Here is a 20,000-nt window from a genome sequence, read left to right on the forward strand (position 1 = left end):
AAGGTGCTGGTGGATTGCAGGTTTTAAAGTTCATATATAAAAAGAGGTGGCCACCGCACACTGTTATATTTCTTAGTGATTTTTATTGAGCAACGCGTTTCACCAGTTGCTTCACCAGGCTCCACATTTATTGGGGTTTAAAAAAAGATCATATTTTTTAAATGTATCTTAATCTCACAATGAAAACAATGAGGAACAATCCAACTTTGTAGGGAAAAATACCTAAAGAAATTATAATTATTTTCAGCAAAACACAGATAAATGTAGGCTGTATATAAATGAATAACGCTTGCTGCATTTATACGGCATGTTTTACTCTTCCATTCCGATACCTCAAAGCACTTTTACAGAGTAATGCTTCACATTCAACCACCTACACACACATTTACACACCTACACACACATTTACCGGTACACACCTACATTTGCACAGCCTGTGTTTTTTGTTGTGTTTGAGTTCAGATTCACTCACGGTCATGTTTGGCTTGTGTTTGGTTTGTGTTTGGTGTGTGTTTGAGTTCAGGTTTACTCACGTCATGTTTGGTGTGTTTTTCAGATTGCCCTTATTCCTGTTGGTATTTGTGTTTTGTTTGTGTTCAGATTCACTCACAGTCGTGTTTTTTGTGTGTTTAGTGTGTGTTTGAGTTCAGATTCACTCACGGTCGTGTTTTTTGTGTGTTTGGTGTGTGTTTGAGTTCAGATTCACTCACGGTCGTGTATGGTGTGTTTTCAGGTCGTCCTTCTCCTGTCGGTACTTTGTTCTCCCGTGCTGTTTCTTCGACTTCTTTGGGAAGTATCAGCGGAGACAGTGTAAGAAGTCTCAGTACAAAGAGTACATTGAGTTCATCGCAGAGGTCAGCACACAGTGTGGATTCGACACTGAGGAGGACTGTCTCAGGATTCCCTCCACAAAACGGGTACGTATGGTGGCCCTTCTAAACAAAAAAATATTTGTATGTTTTTGTTTATTTTTTGTTTATTTTAACAGACATTGTGAGTGGTGTTGGTGTGCTTGTGTTATGTGTGTGTAAGTGTGTGATGCCATGCCCAGACTGTGATTGTGTAACCTTTACTTTGGTTAACTTAAAAGGCTGAAGACTAACTATATAAGATTATTTATTATTTTTTGATAGGACATCAAGGATTGGCTGTTCCACATCCTCTGTAATACAGTATATGGTCTATACATGTCATGGTTATGTCATTATTCCCTTGATTAGCAGTCAGGACCTAAGACTTATCACATGAAGGCTCACACAGACCTCAAGAATAGCAATTTGCGTTGGTCTTGAGTGTGGAATTATATGTGAAAAACCGAGCTGGTCACCCTCCGTCGATAACCTTCACCGCGGCATCTGCCGGCAGCAGAGAGAGATTAAGGGGATTTGAGGCCAGTCTGAGATGAAAGTGTGTCTGGAATGAGAGACTTGGTCAAGGACAGCTTTATACTTTCTGCAATGCGAGGGGGTCCACACAAGATCGTGGGACTTCCAAGTGATGTGAATGTTGTAATCAGAGGGTGTATGGTGAGTTCTGTAGACTTCCATGTGCATGTGTATTCCGCAGACAAGTGATTACGCTACAAGTGGCAGTGGGCGTGCTCTGCGGACTCCCAACTGGACTATAAAGTAGTGTAATAACAACAACTATGTATTGTTCCATTTTGTCCTCAACTATCTGTGTGCGTGCATCCACATAGAAGTGTACTGTAAATTCAACTGACGTCTAAACATATCATTTAAAATATCTAAACTCTAAATATACTATAATTTAAGATCAACGGCAGATGAAAACTAGCTTGTACGGCTAGCTCTGGCACATTTATTTGGCTTATTTAAATCAGCGTGTTAATTAATGTACACTGTCCCTTTTAAATAAATAAACAAGCAACAAATAAAGGTAGAGAGGCAGTATGGAGGTGTTGATGCTGGGAGAAAGCCAGCGGGGGTATACTGCCGAACGAGAGGTGCCGAAGTGGCACCTTAAACCTAAATGTCCAAGGTGCGTTCATATTCGGCATGCAGAGGCAAATGTTTGTGGTTATTCCACTGCTTGGTTGAATTTCCCATTGTCCTACGTAATTTAGAACGACCATTAACCGTATGTTATCTGCACACCTATGAAGTAGATCCATTTTTTTGGCTGTATCACACTTGTATATTAATTCGCCAAACTCGTTGTGAAGTTTAAATGAACTGTCACGTTGCATCCGAGCTGTAAAATGCAGACATTCAGAACATTGCAACATTGTAGCATATGACGGAGGTGGCTTTTAGCTAGATGGATGACAGCAGGCTAAGTAAAATAGCGATGTTTCAAAGCTAAAGTTCATCAGAATCTTGGGATACGCCCGCTTGACAACGGGAGAGATAGAACTAACGACTGGCCTTTGGCCGTAGCAACCATCCATTTAGAACTAGTAACGGCAGTTTGTCCCTTGAGGTGAGAAATTAGTTGATATGTGTCGGAAGAAATTAGTTCTACAAACAAGACAGTTTTAGCGATTAAAACGTTTAAATTGTAACAGGAAATGAACACAACGCAAGTGGCAACAGTGGAATAAGCGGGATAATGGACTCCACGGTGGTCTGTTCACAGAAGTTAATGCACTACGAGGTTTAAACGGCCCTCCGCTTCGCGTCGGGGCCGTTTTACAACCTCGACCGTGCATTAACTTCTGTGAACAGACCACCGTGTCGTCCATTATCCCTTACCTATCGCCTTGCTGCTTGACATCTTGTTTACAGTTGAAAGCAAACAATTGACCATTTGTACCCAAGAATTTTAAGAAATGTAAAAGTTCAAAGGGGAAAAGAAGCACAACGCTCTTAAGGCATTACACACAAACACACACACACACAAACACACACACACACACACACTCTGGCCTTAGCTCTGGTGCATCCCTGCCAGAAAGAGACAGACAGAGAGAGAGAGAGAGAGAGACAGAGAGAGAGTGTGTGTGATTGTGTGCTTATGCCCACTTAATTACATTCAGGCATTAAGGCATCTCTGTTGATTCACCGGTGATTGCACCTGCATATTTCTCAGCTGTGCAGGTGAGGTGTCGTGATAATGCTCAGGTGTGTGTCTGTGTCGGGTGTGTAGGTGGTTGATGTTCACATGTGTGTCTCAGCTACATGAATAACTTGGGGTAACACATGTACCACATACTAGGTTGGTCACGACAGCAAGTGAATGCATGTGTGTATATGTGTGTGTGTGTGTGTGTGTCTGAGACACCTCAGTAGTTTAAATGTGTGCGTCTGCGTGTGTGTGTGTGTGTGTGTGCGTCTGCGTGTGTGTGTGTGTGTGTGTGTGTGTGTCTGAGACACATCAGTAGTTTAAATGTGTGCGTGTGTGTGTCTCTCTCTGGCAGGGATGCACCAGAGCTAAGGCCAGAGTGTGTGTGTGTGTGTGTGTGTGTGTGCTTGTGTGTGTGTTTCTGTGTTTGCCTCAGTACCAGTGCATCGGTAATGTTTTCATGTGTGTCTGTTTGTGTGTCAGGTATGTCTGGTGGGAAAGAGTCGGAGGTATGCCGCTTCTGAAGAGTCGTTAGCAGAGGAGTGGCGACGGAACCTCCTCAAATCGCGCCAGTGCCCCCCCTCAGCTCCCCCGGGCGAGCACCATCTCCATGGCGACGGTGACGGACAGGAGGAGGGCGGTTGCCATGACGCTTGGGGCAGCGGAGGCTTCCAGCCCCGTGAGAGGACAGAGGTGGTGCGCAACTGCGGAGGGTTGCCGCGGGAGTTTGTGGACGGGGTGGTGCTTCATGTGGCCAACACACTCCTGGGCCTGACGAAGGAAGAGGAGGAGGAGGAGGAAGAAGAGGTGGAGGAGGAGGAAGAGAAGGAGGAGGAGGAGGAGGAGGAGGAAGAGGAGGAGGAGGAGGAGAAGGAAGAGGAGGAGGAGGAGGAGGAGAAGGAGGAGGAGGAGGAGGAAGAGAAGAAGAGTGACAAAGACACCTGGAACACGGGAGGTAAAGAAAGAAAGTTTGTGACAGAGGAAGGAATGTGGGAGATGAAGAGGGATAGAAAGAGCGAGGTGGTCTATTAAAGACTGTGACTTTGTGTGTGTATGTGTGTGTATGTGTGTGTGTGTGTGGGGGGGGGAAGGGGGTGCAGTATGTGTGTGTGCAGTATGTGTGTGTTAGTGTGTATCAGAGGAGGTCCGGCGTACGTATGGCAGAAAACGTTTTGTGTTTGTGTTAGAAACATAACTGTGTGTGTGTGTGTGTGTGTGTGTGCGTTACAAAGATCAGAGGGGCCTCTCCTCCACAGGTGTGTGTGTGTGTGTGTGTGTGTGTGTGTGTGTGTGTGAGTTTTGCTCCCAGCAGGAAAGCACAGGTGAAAACAACATGGCCACCTATCTATTTGATCCACTCACACCTGTCCCACCGTTTGTAGGTCAGCAGAGAGAGGGGGAGAGAGAGAGAGAGAGAATGAGAAAGGGAGAGAGAGAGAGAGAATGATAAAGGGAGAAAGGGAGAGAGAGAGAGGGAAAGGCAGAGAGACCGAATGATTAAGGGAGAGAGGAAGAAAGTAAAGGGAGAAAGGGAAAGGCAGGGAGAGAGAGAGAGAGAGAGAGAGAGAATGATTAAGGGCGAGGGGGGGTGAGGCCAAAAGACAGTGGTGGATAGAGAGAAAGACAGAGAGAGAACGATAAAGAGAGAGAAAAAATGTTGGAGAGGGGGTAGGGGATGGCTCAAATAGAGACGAGAGAGAGAATAAGAAAGGATGGAGGGCCCTGGGAGAAGGGGATGATGAAGGCAGATAGAGAGGGTGATGAGTGATAGAAAGAGGAGAGACACAGATAGAGGGGGAATAGAGTGCAGATAGATAGATAAATAGATAAGATAGATATATAGATAGATACGATAGATAGATAGATAGATGGATAGAGAAACTAAAAGGATGACAAATCCCATCAGAGAGTGAAAGAGGAGAATTGGAAATTTGAGAGCAGGTGTCACGTAGCAGCTCTTCACAGGTACCCATTGATCACACCTTGCCCAGTGTTCAGTACTGATTACGGTCTAGTGGACCCGCCCTGTGTGCTTATCTTAGTGGCCCATCCATCTGAAGCACTCTGTCAACAGGCTCCCTCTTACTGACCTAATAGGTGCTGCTCTGTCTCCAAACATGGCACTGATAAACCTCCTAAAGCTGTCTGAATGAGGCCTCATGAAATATGGATGTCTGTGTGTGTGCGGTCGAGGGGGTTGTGTGTCAGTGAAGACCGGGAGCTGTCCCGAGTCACTCTGTCTGTCACGTGCAATCAATTATTGATGAGGGTTTAGTAACTCTGAGGAAAACAAAACTAACTACAAAAAAAACAACATGTGGAGTGTGTGTGTGTGTGTGGGCCTTGCATTATTCAGCAAAGGCTAATACTTCAGAAGAGAAGTGTATAAGCTGTTTGTGTGGGGGACCACCTGTATGCGTTTGTGCACCTCTGGCCTTTGCCATTATGCTAACCCGGATGAGTGTGCCTGTGTGTGCCTGTGTGTGTGTGTGTGTGTGTGTGTGTGTGTGTGTGTGTGTGTGTGTGTGCGCGTCTAGCGACCTGTTGTGGCACCAGCTGACCCTGCTTTGAACCTCTAGCCTTTTTCATCCCCTGCCAGACACTGCTGGAGCGCTGAACATAGATTTCAACACACACACACACACACACACACGTGCAACAAACACACCTGCAAAGGCTCAGACTACCATATACTTGGCAGGGACACATGCAAATCATATGCACTAAGATGCCCAAAAGTCACACACTCAAGCGTGTTAATGTACCTGTACTTAAACTTTTTAAGTGAATACAGAGCTACGCTATAAAAATACACACACAAACATTACATTACATTTGGCTGATGTATTTTTAACCAGAGCGACTTACAACATGGTAAACAGTTTAAAGCTTTTCAAAACAATTCTCCCAACAATTCTAGAACAATTCAAAAAAAAAAAGAGTGTCGGTTCTAGTCAGATGATAAGTGCTAGAATTAGCAAGGCTAGTTTTAAGTAGTGCTACGAGAGGAGATACTCTCTGAAGAGCTGGGTCTTCAGGAGTTTTTGAAGATGGAGAGGGATGTCCCTGGTCTAGTAGGAACTGGTAGCGTGTTCCACCAACGAGGAACAACAGATGAGAAATGTTTTGGATTGGCCTGAGCGTACCAGGGGCAGAGCTAGATGTCGTTCATCTGAGGAGCGCAACGGTCGGGAGGTAGCATATGCCTGTATGAGGGCATTCAAGTAGGCGGGAGCAGAACTGGAGACTACTCTGTAGGCAAGTGTTAGAGACTTGAATTTGATGCGGGCCGCCATAGGTAGCCAGTGTAGCTGGATGAGCAGCGGGGTAACATGTGCCCTTTTGGGTTGGTTGTAGACCAGGCGCGCTGCCACGTTCTGGATCATCTGAAGCGGTTTCACTGTGCAGGCTGGGAGACCTGTCAGGAGTGCGTTACAGTAGTCAAGTCGTGAGATGACTATGGCCTGTACCAGGAGTTGAGTAGCATATTGAGTCAGGTAAGTCCTGATGTTGTAGAGTGCGAAACGGCACGACCAGGCAACCGAGGTAACATGATCGGAGAAGGTTAGTTGGTTGTTGAGCATGACTCCTAAATTTATTGCAGCCCTGGTAGGTGCAACAGACAGGGAGTCAAGTTTGATTTTGATGTGATGATGTATAGTAGGTTTAGCTGGGAGGACCAGCAGTTCGGTTTTTGAGAGGTTTAGCTGGCGGTGGTGTGCCTTCATCCATGTAGATATGTCTGAGAGGCAATCAGAGATCTGTGCCGAGACCAAGGGGTCATTAGGTGGAAAGGACAGATAGAGCTGTGTGTCGTCTGCATAGTAGTGGTATGAGAAGCCGTGGTATGTCCCAAAGAGGTGGTGTAGATAGCAAATAGAAGGGGGCTCAGCACTGAGCCCTGGGGGACCACTGTGGTGAGATAGTGAGGTGTGGACAGCTGTCCAAGCCGTGATACGTCAAACGAGCGTCCCGTGAGGTATTATTCAAACCAGGAGAGAGCAGAGCAGGAGATTCCCATGTTTGAGAGTAGATAGAGTGAAGGATGTGGCGATTAACCGTGTCAAAGGCAGCCGATAAGTCAAGCAGAATGAGTACTGATGACCGCTTGGTCGCCCTGGCTTCATTTAAGGCTTCTGTTACGGACAGCAGAGCCTTTTCGGTTGAGTGGACGCCCTTGAACACAGATTGATTTGGATCAAGGTTGTTTTGTGAAAGGAATTCAGAGACCTGTTTGGAGACTGCTTGCTCAATACCTTTGGATAGGAAAGGTAGGAGTGAGACAGGACGGTAGTTCTCAACTTGAGCAGGGTTGAGAGAAGTTTTCTTAAGTAACAGTGTTACCCGGGCCGTTTTGAATGCTGTTGGAAATGTGCCAGAGGTCAGCGAAGCATTGATCACATGTGTGATAGCTGGTGTGATGGTCGGGCTGATGGACTGAAGTAGGCTAAAGTAGATACACACACACACACACACATAAGACAGACACACACACAAGACAGCCACAGAGAAAGACACAGGTTCACAAATTTTTTAAAAGCCAGTGTCTGGAACATGCACTTAGATGAGACTTAAATGAGAGAGAGAGAGAGAGAGAGAGACCTGATTACTCTGTAGCTTAAGAATACGGCTGTGTCTTGTTCTCCCCACAGTGGAGCAGGATATAGATGTAGAGTGAATTATACATTCACGGCATGTTTTATGCACCAAGTCATGTTTACATCGACTTCCTGTTCCATGCATTCCAAGAAGTATACTTTGTAAAAGCACAGTCTTGTTGACCTCTTTGTCCTAAAGATGTAGCCTCGCTCATCTCTAGATGAGGTCAGCGTATCTAGGACAGTGTCCCGTCCAGACAGACAAGACAAGACAACATGTTGAAAATAAGACCCCACTTTATTAGATTAACATTAGCTATCTCTGATTAGCTTGTTTATTCATTAGCCTTGCCATGTCCCGTTTGCACAGATCTGTGCTTATAATCACTGCAGATAGCTAAAGGTCTAAAATTGATCTTATGTAACAATCTGTCAAGCTCTTTTAGGCTACACTGGAGACATATGTCAACTGGAATTAGCTGTAACTTGCCACCAGTTAAAAAAAAATAAAATCTTAAAATACTTCACTGTGCAGAAAGTACTTAGTATATGACACAGTAAGTGTTCTTATACGAATGTGACCTACCCATTGCGACTTGATCGGTGAAACGCTCAGAGAACAGCTAGGCTACATTTGGATTGGATGGGGCAGAAGTGGGTCAAATCTGAGCCCGAATAGTGCCAGCACTGAGCCAGATGTGCTCTGGGATCTATAACTGGGAGTCAGTACTGTCTGGGACACTAATACACTGTGTTCAGATAGGCATGTCTTTCTTTTTTTCCTTCTTTTTTTCTTTCTATCAGTCTTCATCTGTCTTTCTTTCTTTCTATCTTGTTCTTCACTGTTTCTCTCTTTCTCAGTCACATTCTCACACTCTCATGCTGTCTTTCTGTCTTTCTCGCTTTCTTTTCTATCCTATTCCCTTTCTTTCTATCCTCTTTTTTTCTCTCTGTCTCACTCTCTTTCTTTTTTTCTTTCTTTCTTTCTTTCTTTCTTTCTTTCTTTCTTTCTTTATTCACTCTCTTTCTCTTCCCCTCTCTCCTGGGTCATAAATCCCCATTTGTGGTATTTGTCTCTAAAGGCCAGCTCTAAATGGCCTATTGATATCGTATTAGCAGCGGACGTCTGGCGTCACCCATTCTTACTCGTTGTCTGTGAGCTTTCAGCCGACAGACAGCTGCGTAGCCTACTTTTCTTTGTGATGTCGCTGGGTCGGCAGTAGTGAAAAACCACCAAATGGCCATTTCCCTTTCCCTTCTCTCTGGGAGCCTTTGGGTGATGGACTAAGTCGGGATTCAGACTTTTGCACAAACAAACAAACAAACAAATAAACATTTTGATTATTATCAGGCTCTAATGGAGAGAACCCAGGTGCAAATGGCAGTTCAGTCCATTAGCTGTATGACTAAATTAGATGGTTCATCATCAATATGATGAGTTTAAAATTCAAGATGTGATACCTGCCCCTCTTCTCAAACCTTTGACAATTAGCCTAATGTAAGATACCGGTACTGTGTTTTTGTAGTCTATTTTTGAGACTTAAGCTCTTCCATGTATGTCTCAAAGCTTGCATGAACATTCACAGAAAAAGAAGAGCTATTTAATACACACATAACCCCATTTTGAAGAACTAGCCTCCTCAAGGCTGAAGAGGTTCCTCACAAAGTAGACAGACAAAGCAGAGAGTGGGTATGCTAAACCCTTTTCTTGTGGTCTCTAAGAATAAACCTGAGGAGCTTGTTTATGGACATGCACTGAGGAGTGTGAAGCATGCAGCGCAATCCGCTAACTATTAATGGCATTGTGCCTGTGCTTGCTTCACACACACACGCACACGCACACACACGCACACACACACGCACACACGCACGCACACACACACACTCACACAGCTCTATCTTGGTCAGTAGGCCTAATCAAGGATCTTTGCTATGATGACCGCTGCAAAAACATGACAGAGGCAATGCGTTTGAGCTATGAATCACTTCTTTTAGATCAGTGGTCTCCAACACGGTGCCCGCGGGCACCAGGTAGCCCGCGGAACGGCTATGAGACGCCCCCAGTGCACCTTCTAAAAATAGCCATCAGTCAGATCACGCTCTAAAAACACGCTCCATTGTGAAGTTTTCAATATATATTTAAGTCTAGACTAGAACCATTTTAAGAATGTATCTAGCCATACATCTGTAACATTAAATTTATATTGGTGATTCCTTACAAATTATAGCTGCGTTAAATTTTAGCCTTTGGCTCCAATCCGTTTCCCATTCAATCTTTAAACAACAACGGAAGCGGAGCGAATACATGCTGCTCGCACGCATACACAGTAAAGGGGGAAAAACTTGCTCATCTGGTGTAGCCAATGGAAGCATATCTTTGCAAATGTTCTGTGGCCATTCCATGTTCGTCAAATATGGTTCTTGCATGATTGTTCAAGGACTGAAAAACAATTGCTTTATCTCACAGGCCTTTTCTCCTCCGTAGGCTACTGCCGTATAATAGCGCTGAAAATGTTGTGGCATGCTTGACTGAGCAGGACTGTACATTACCTTTTTTGTCAGATCATGGAGAGATTTCAGGTGTGCAATAACTTTAAAAGGAGACTTCATATGTTAGGGTGGTGTGGGTGATTACTATTGAAATGTTAAAACCGAATTGTCCACTGAAATCAGAACTTAAACAACCCCTGAATTCATAATGGTGGGTGGGTATAAATTGGGTACACATTATAACCCAAATTATTAATTGCACAAAAATATTGTTTTTTTGTTAAAAAAATAAGATTAGATTCCCCATGCAAACTTTAAAATGAACTAAACAAATATGTTGGTAGTGTTGCATATTGATATTAAAGTATTGAAGAATCAGATGAAAATACAGTTGCTTAATATAAAGACTTATAGGCCTACAGAATATTGATAATTTAAAAGTAAAAATCACATAGGCCTATTATTTAGGAGGACTATCCTCGCAAAAAAGGGGTGAGGGTCTGTTTGTTTCAAATGAGTAGCCCTCCATATGATTTTGGGTCTTCAGGTAGCCCTCATTCCCATAAAGGTTGGAGACCCCTGTTTTAGATCATTCTGCGAGTTTGTTCGCTATCATTGAAAGTGAAAGTAAGCAACTAATAGGCTACGTTTCTATGCAGCATCTGAAACTTTCAAGTTCTCATATGTGTGGCGATCTATTTGTTTTCCCAGCAGATGCATGAAATGGTAACCAAATAACTGTGACTAACCATGTCAACATTGGGTGAACAGTACACCGAGGAGAAGCGGAGTTGATATGGCAAGCCAATTTAACGTTGCAGACTGAAATAGTCTATTCTCGCAGTTGATAAGCAGCCATTTTCTATGCGGTAAAATGGCACAGTATCTGCCATAATGTAGCCGCCAATACAAAAATATACTCAGCATTGGCGGGTGCTAATTTCAAGCCCTGCACACATACACACACACACATACACATACACACACACACACACACACACACACACACACACATACACACACACACACACACACACACATACACATACAAATACATACACACACAGACACACACACACACACACAAATACACACATACCGTATATGTACACACACACACATACGTACAAATACACACACACACAAACACACACACATATTGGTTGGTGATGTGCTTGTGCCTGCTTCCTCCTGGTGGACAGTGTGGGATCAAGTCAGTATACAGGGTAGGCAATCGACCGACCAATGACCTGCGCAGTACAGGGGTCAAAGGGCACAACCTTTTCAAGTGGCCGCGTAAAGATCTCACTCTCGGTCGCCGTGGCGACAATCTAAGCTCTGTGCCGGGGAGAGAGCGGGGTCCTGCGGAGCGCGGAGGGCCCTCGGCTCGCCTGCGTTGCTATGGCAACAGGACAACGTTGGAGGGCCTGAAGATTCCGATCAGCCCCAGCCAGCCGGGCTGGCAGGGCGAGGCAACGAGAGGAGAGTGATCGTTTGCTTCAGCTTTCTATTTATAAAACTACGGGTATTATGATACTCCCACCATCAGCCAGAGACACGATCAGCCAGTGATTTCTGCGCCCTACCCAGGATTGACTTGCCCAACCCAGATGGGAGATTTTTGAGCTGTGTGTCTCCATTTGGCTGTGTGTGTGTGTGTGTGTGTGTGTCTGTGTGTGTGTGTGTGTGGGGGGGGGGTATAGATTGAAGAAAGATAACCACCCTCCAGAATATGTGTGGTGTCCACGGTGATCTGCTGCAGTAAGTAAGAGGCACGGTGTGACACACACTGGCCCATTTTACTGATACGGAGGAGACGGCGCGGCTCCCAGCCCAAAACAAAAACAAATGAATAAACAGCCGTTTCAATCAATGACGCAAATTGTAGCTCATCAGAATGCATTAAAAGGGATTGCAACTTGAACCAAAGCAAACAAAAAAACAAAACAAAAGCAAATTGAAATCGGGTAAATAATGCATATATAATCACACCGCATTGCATAAGGTGTCCTCAGAGACCACTGCAAGTCTGAGTTGAACCTGCTTGCTTGGTGCTGAACGACGCACTCGGAGTGGAGTTGTGCCGAACGAACAGCGGCCGGTTTATTTGGTTCTCACTCTTGTGTTGGGGCAAAGCGAGGGCAGATGTGGCACTTTTACAAACGTCATCCCAGGTGTTGGAGATGGCTGCTTGCTTTGGAACAGGACCTTTCAGACTGTGTGTGTGTGTGTGTGTGTGTGTGTGTGTGTGTGTGTGTGTGTGTGTGTGTGTGTGTGTGTGTGTGTGTGTGTGTGTGTGTGTGTGTGTGTGTGTGTGTGTGTGTGTGTGTGTGTGTGTGAGAGAGAGGTCCCAAAGGGGGGGTTAGGGGCAGATTTGGCAGGCAATGTGATTCCTGCAGACGGAGAAATAGCCTCTGGGAAACCGACGAGGTTAACACACTCAAGTGAGCTCAGCCAGCTGGATGTCTGGAGTTCAAACAGCTACTCCAGTAGTGATGGAGAGGAAGAAGGAGAGAGAGAGAGAGAGAGGAAAAAGGAACAAGTGTGAAGGAAAGATGGAGAGAGTATAGGGAAGAGAGAAGAAGGGATGAAGTAAGAAGGAGAGATGGAGTGAGAGAGCATGGAAGAGAGATAAGGAGGGTGAGTGGAAAGTGAGAGAAAATAAGAAGTTGAAACGTGCAAGGAGGTGGTGGGAGGTAGAGAAAAGCACTCATAACAGAACAGAGGGAAGCAAAAGTCTGAGGAGAGCAGGAGAGAGAGAGAGGGAAAGACTGTGGTCTGAGGAGGGCAGGAGAGAGAGAGAGGGAAAGACTGTGGTCTGAGGAGGGCAGGAGAGAGAGAGAGGGAAAGACTGTGGTCTGAGGAGGGCAGGAGAGAGAGAGAGGGAAAGACTGTGGTCTGAGGAGAGCAGGAGAGAGAGAGAGACAGGGAAAGACCGTCGTCTGTGAAGAACAGGAGAGAGAGAGACAGGGAAAGACCGTCGTCTCAGAAGAACAGGAGAGAGATAAGGAAAGACCGTCGTGTCAGAAGACAGGAACAGGTACAGGGAGACAGGGAAAGACCGTCGTGTCAGAAGACAGGAACAGGTACAGGGAGACAGGGAAAGACCGTCGTCTCAGAAGACAGGAACAGGTACAGGGAGACAGGGAAAGACCGTCGTCTCAGAAGACAGGAACAGGTACAGGGAGACAGGGAAAGACCGTCGTCTCAGAAGACAGGAACAGGTACAGGGAGACAGGGAAAGACCGTCGTGTCAGAAGACAGGAACAGGTACAGGGAGACAGGGAAAGACCGTCGTCTCAGAAGACAGGAACAGGTACAGGGAGACAGGGAAAGACCGTCGTGTCAGAAGACAGGAACAGGTACAGGGAGACAGGGAAAGACCAATGTCTGAGAAGAACAGGAGAGAGAGAGATGGTCTGAGGAGAACAGAGGAAAACACAGCTGTTTTGTCCTCCCTGTTTCTTAGCCTAGTTACAGTTTGTGGCCTGGCCAACAAAGAATGTAGCTGGACAATAGTATTCCAAATATGGACTGAGTATGCTCCATATTTGCAGGGTTTCATAAAGTATTATATGTAAAAAACAGCTGTTGTCTGAAGAGGGTGCGTGTGTGCATGTGCGTGTTTGTGTGTGTGTGTGTGTTTTCGATAATGAGACCATTCTTCCAGTATTGCACGCGTGTGTGTGTGCGTGTGCGTGTGCGTGTGTGTGTGTGTGTGTTTGTGTGTGTGTGTGTGTTTTCGATAATGAGACCATTCTTCCAGTATTGTATCAGAGGTCATAGCTTTGATTCTGTAAAGTCAAACATTCGCATTGAGCAGTGTTTGTTTTTGAGTACTGCTGTGTGGTTGGGGGCGGTTCCATGTTATTTCATTGTGGCTTGGAGCATAGGCTTGGTAGCCTTACGAGCCAGACCCACATTAAAATGTAGGGTCTGGGCACTCACGGTTCGCAGTGCTCAGTCCGAGGGGCGGGATAATCGGTTGTCTTTCAAATTCCCTCTGCACGCAATAGGACAGCACTGAGTCCCATGCGTTTTCCCACCAGCGGAGCTAGTTGGCTAGTTCAAACTTTTGCCAACTTAAAACAAGCTTAACTCGTGTCACACTGTTGGCCAACAGCAACATCCATCTTCTTTGTTTTCAAGTAGCAGGGAATTCAAGCCAAACCGTTGCAACTCTGCCATCAATCATTATGTTAAGCCCGCCAAACGACTCTATACACGACTTGATTGGCCTGATAGAAGTTTAATTTTTCGAGCTCACAAGCCAACGGAGAGTTGCTAGACTAGCCCTGGAAGCAAATGTAATTTGCTGCCGCTAGGGTGCGTCTAGATTTCTAGGCTATAGGCTTGGAGTCATTTGGAGACAATTGCATGTGTTTCTCTGCTTGTTTTTCAGTGTCTATCTGTCTTTATTTCTCTCTCACTCTCTCACCATTAAAATGATGTATATTGGTATGAAAAGATGAACTCTATTATGCAGAGTGTATGTATGTATATTGGTATGAAAAGATGAACTCTATTATGCAGAGTGTATGTATGTATATTGGTATGAAAAGATGAACTCTAAAAAACTATTATGCAGAGTGTATGTAGTAATTTTTAAGTCATTATTTTGATATTTGGTTATTTTATAGTTACTATGAATAACTTTGGTGGGATTGTGTTTAGCTGGTGATGTGGGTGGATTTGGTGTAATTGGATTTTGATGGTTTTAAAATATCTTCCACTGTCTCTCTCTCTCTCTCTCTCTCTCTCTCTCTCTCTCTCTCTCTCTCTCTCTCTCTCTCTTTGACTTTGACATTGACATTAAATTAACATGAGAGTGGGGAAGGGTTTGTTGTATAGCTGCCTGTATTGTGGCAATTATATTAGACATGTTGTATTGCCATTATGGAAGGGATGTATTCTGTACTTGGGGAAAAACGTTCATAAATAAATCATATGGGAAAAAATTGAACATGAGCTGTTGGTGTTCACACCAGAAGTGCTGCAAAAGGTCATTTTGACCGCTTGAAAGTTGCATGTACAATGACTTTTAAAAACACAAAACAAATTCCTTGAATATCGAGTTTAAAATCTAAGGGTCAAAATGGCCACTTCGGGGTGTGAACATGAGATGTGGTGTTGACAGTAGAGCTGCTGGTCCTGCTGGTTGAATATCGAGGTATCTAAGGGTAATATTACTGCGTGGGCAGTTCTAGTAGTTATGAGATAATTGGCGCTTCCTGTTCTGCGAAGTGTTAATGCGCATGGCGCGCGCTCCGTCCTTCTCTGTCCCTCAGGCGGTCTGGCGGTGCGCGAGGTGGCGGAGCTGCTGGAGGCGTCCGTGCTGCAGAGGCTGAAGAAGGAGTGTGGCGGCCTGCAGACGCTCCTGAAGAACAACCACCAGGTGTTCAGAGGTAAGTGGCCTCCTTTCCATACTCACCCGGGAGTCTGTTACGGCGCGCGCGCACACACACACACACACACACACACACACACACACACACACACACACACACACACACACACACACACACACACACACACACACACACACACACACACACACACACACACACACACACACACACACACACACACACACACACACACACACACACACATACAAACCTACAACACTCATACACGCACGCATGCATGCATACAGACATACAGACACACAGAGTATGCACACTAACACACACACACACTCTAATACACACTCACACATACAAACACACATACACACACACACACACACACACTCACACTCAGACTTATTTGGCCCCATGGTGGGTAAAAATAGAGACTGGCACACAATGCACTGCTTTCTTTCTCTTTGTTTGCATTCCTCCCTCTGTCTGTTTCTCTCTTCTCCCCTCTGCTGTTTATTTGACTCTTTTGGGTCAATGATGATGACTCCTTTCATCCACCCACACTTTTTCCATTTCTCCCTCCATCCCTCTCTCATTTCCCCCCCTCCTCTCACTCCCCCTTTCCTCTTCTCTACCATTACCTCTCTCTCTCATTTCCCCCCCTCCTCTCACTCCCCCTTTCCTCTTCTCTACCATTACCTCTCTCTCTCATTTCCCCCCCTCCTCTCACTCCCCCTTTCCTCTTCTCTACCATTACCTCTCTCTCTCTCTTTTCCCCTCTCCTTCTCCCCCTTTTCTCTACTCTTCCGTTACCCCCCTCTCTCTCTCACTCTTTCTTTCTTTTTTCTTTTTTTTTCTCTTTTTCAATGACCTTTCCTCCATCTTTCCATCTCTTCCTCTCATGTCTTCTCTCACTCTCTCTGTGCCCAAGTGGAGGGGGGCAGGGTGTACATCCGGGACTGGCGCACGGCAGTGCTGAACGGTGGGGTGGCAGCGCGACGCGACGCCAAGCGTAAGCCTCCGCCACCAGAGGGCGCTCTGAAGACCCGGCCCTGCTGGTTCCACGCTCACCACCCCCACGGGTGCCCGCTGTCCACCGAGCGGTGCCCCTTCGCCCACGGCCACGCAGACCTCAGGCCTTCCACCCGGCCAATCAAGAAGCCCAGACACTGATGACCAGCGGATCGTGTGACCAAGGAGAGGCCTGTGATTGGTTGGATGTTTTCCAGGAAGTCTCCAGGGCTCTGCTCAGCTGTACATGTGTGTGCGTGTGTGAGATATATAAAGAGAGACTGTGTGTGTGTGTGTGTTATTATGTGTGTGTGTGTGGCGGGGGGGGGGGGGGGGTGGTGAAAACGGAGTCGGTGGATGGAGTTTCAATAGCTGAATCACAGACAGAGTTGTTCTTTGTTTCCTTTTGTTTTTGTATAACTTTAATTAAAATTATTTTTATGTTATTAAATGATTAAACCACAAGGGTTTGTGAGTTGTGCTTGTTGTCCAATTTTAATTCCTCAAACAAATATTGTGTAAATTTTTCTCTGTCCGCAAACATGTTCTTTACCCGATTAGATTAGATTAGGTTAGATTCAACTTTGTCATTGTGCAGAGTACAAGTACAGAGACAACAAAATACAGTTAATGTAAAAAAGCAGAAAGGTGCAATAGTGAACATTATAGACAGGTGGTGCAGTGTAAGCAGTATATGACATATAGTGCAGTGTGGAGTCTGGACAGTAGTATACAGTTAAGCAAGTAGCATGGTTCACAGTAGGGATATGTGCAGTGTGTTAACAGCAACATTATAAGAGCAGAATAAATATAGATAATCAGTATGATGATATAGACAGATATGTACAGGTATGTGCAGTGTATATTATAAGAGTTGTAAAAATAAGTGTATGTGCAGTATGAACAGTAGAGACAAAATATTCAGTATAGATGTTCAAATTGAAAAAAATATATATATCATTTTGTTGCTCGCCATATGTGTGTGCTTTAGTATTAACCACAACAAAGACATTCAAACTCTATAGCCCCGTTTTTTTTCTCTCTGAAAATGTGGTATCCTGTTCATATGAACTTGATTCTACTAAAAAATTGTTTCCTTTTGTCGACATTCATAACGTTCTGGAATGTGCTGGAATAAGACTTTAAAAAAATTAAAAAAAAACCTCAGAAACATCAGGATTTGAAACTGTGATTCCCATCACCTACTGTAGTTAATGTGAAGAGCTTGTCTGGCAAGCAGTCACAAGCTGTGAAAGTCTGTGCCAGCCACAGTGAGATGCTCAAATATAACTCTGAGGAAAGTCAAAGGGATTGAATATTTAATGACTAGCCGTTACCTAATGAGAACATAGACACGTAGCTTTTTCAGGAGAGAAGGTAGGTGCCAGTTCCGTGATGGGCATTGTTTTAAAGAACCTGGCAACGTGCCCTAGTTGCTTAACCAGCCGATGATTATGCAATGAGATCCGTGCCCACCAGCCCTCTGTGATGGCACCTGCTGAAACACAAAGAGCATTCTAGTCTGCAAGTTTGTGTGTTTTGTGTGTGTGTGTGTATTGGTGTGTATATTCTTATGTCATGTCATTTTATGAGTGTGTGTGTGTATGTGTGTGTATCCCTACATTACATGTATGTCTGCGTCCTTGCGTGTTGGTGTGCGTGTGTCTGTCTATCTGTATGTGTGTGTGTCTGTGTGTGTGTGTGTGCGTGGGTGGGAGGGTACATCGGGGCTGTAAATGTTAGCATGAATAATTTGCAGGGCAGCGTAGGAGGTTTGTTGGGTTTTGTCTCCGTCCCTCCCACCTCAAATGTCACAGGACGGCAAGGCATTACTGAACTGGAAGGTGTTTACGATGTGTGTGTGTTTCAGGGTGTGTCATGTATTTGAGTCTTGGGATGGGAGGTGCTTTAGATGTGTGTATGTGTTTTGTGGTGGTTGGTTGACTAATGGCTGAAAGGTGTTAGATTTTATATGGTTGGCTGACTTCTACACTGGAAGATGTGTGTGTGTGTGTGTGTGACTGTGGTTTAAGCTCTGTAGCCCCTTTGCGAGTCTAATTTTTTTGAGTGTTGAATATGTCTGTTATTTCCTCTAGGATCCTAGAAGTCAGAGAATAGTAATATGGAATGTAGTCGTTTCTTCTTTCTTCAAAAGCATGTTGTATTTATGACTTGTATACATATGCAATTATATTCATTTATGACTACAACCTCTATAACAGTATGTAGTAATAGGCTTAATATATAAAGTGTAGCTGAAATATCAGCTTGAGACCTCATTGTAAAAACGTCTTCTAATCAGCAGTGGAGGCGCTCTCTCTCTCTATCATTCTCTCTCTCTCTCACTCTCCCTCATTCTCTCTTTCTCACTCTCCCTCATTCACTCTATCTCTCTCCCTCATTCACTCTATCTCTCTCCCTCACTTTCCCTCATTCTGTCTCTAAGGGTCTTTGTGCATTCTCTCTGTCCCTCATTCTCTCTCTTTCTCTGTCCCTCTCTCTCTCTCTCTCTCTCTCTCTCTCTCTCTCTCTCTCTCTCTCTCTAAGGGGCTTTGTGCAGCGTGCCCAGAAGGGAAATCCCCTCTGAGGATACGAGCAGACTAATGAAGATGCATGGCTCTGGCTGTCGGCAAGGTAGCGAGCTTCGCCGCAGCATCAGGACCCATTGCCACAGCAACGCTGATGCTGTGGTGTAGGACCTTTATTGGGGATGTGCGTGGGTGGGTGTAAGAAGTTGTTTGTAGGGTTTCATATGTGAACATTCTTTAATGAACTCTGAGTGTGTGTGTATGTGTTTGAGTGCATGTCTTCACAGCAATTGACACTTAATTCACATATTGACTTGGGGAATTTCCAAACAGCCTTTCCATCTCTCTTTTTTTCCATCTCTCTTTTTTTCTCTCTCTCTTTCTCTTTTCACTTTCACCCTTTTCTTCAGCTGACAGTGAAAAATCAATCCCTCAGGCGCTATATTTGCGTTCCTGCGAGAAATATGAATGGATTGCCATGTGATGTAATGACGCCATGCGTTCCCATGGGAACGACCTCTAGCCCCTTCCAAATCTACCTGGCCGCCATCGGCCCGCTGTCTTTTCCACTCCACTCGGCAGCCGTGCGACCTCTGCCCTGCGCTGATGACGGCGATCGATCCCACCCACTTCCCTCCGTCGTCTCCTGACTTCCCTTCGATCCCCGAACCGGCGCCACAAACCAGGACTGCCACACTGCACACACAAAAAAAACCTGTTTCCCACAACAACAACAACAATAACAAACGCAGTAACAAACGAGCAGTACGCAAGCTGATAAAGAAGCAGCCAGCAGTAATGGAGCCTTGGATGACCCTGATGGTGGAGCCGGATAAGAGCAGTGGCTGATCTGTCTACCCTATAGCTTTGAGTATCCCCAGGCAAGCTGGGATGTCAAGCAGAGCTGTAGCCATACCAGGCCAGATCTGGGTCAGCCAAGTCTGTGTCTGTGTGTGTGTGTGTGTGTGTGTGCATCTGTATGCATG

At 45.2% G+C, this 20,000-nt stretch overlaps 1 protein-coding gene across 1 annotated transcript in view; it reads left to right on the forward strand.

Annotated features, from left to right (window-relative positions):
• trmt44 (tRNA methyltransferase 44 homolog) overlaps nucleotides 1-16,796 on the forward strand; it is a 24,932-nt gene extending 8,136 nt beyond the window's left edge. Inside the window, exons 8-12 of the mRNA XM_076288564.1 lie at nucleotides 734-917; nucleotides 3,508-3,814; nucleotides 3,965-3,979; nucleotides 15,401-15,517; nucleotides 16,407-16,796. Of these exons, the coding sequence (XP_076144679.1) occupies nucleotides 734-917; nucleotides 3,508-3,814; nucleotides 3,965-3,979; nucleotides 15,401-15,517; nucleotides 16,407-16,648 (865 nt within the window). The 3' untranslated portion in view covers nucleotides 16,649-16,796. The remainder of the gene's footprint in view (nucleotides 1-733; nucleotides 918-3,507; nucleotides 3,815-3,964; nucleotides 3,980-15,400; nucleotides 15,518-16,406) is intronic.
• The last annotated feature ends 3,204 nt before the right edge of the window (nucleotides 16,797-20,000 follow it).

This window comes from Alosa pseudoharengus, unplaced genomic scaffold (assembly GCF_046254945.1).
Source record: "Alosa pseudoharengus isolate Yale_2024_CS ecotype anadromous, Long Island Sound unplaced genomic scaffold, YU_APseudo_1.1 YU_APseudo_1.1_scf_17, whole genome shotgun sequence".
NCBI classification, from domain to species: Eukaryota; Metazoa; Chordata; class Actinopteri; order Clupeiformes; family Clupeidae; genus Alosa; species Alosa pseudoharengus.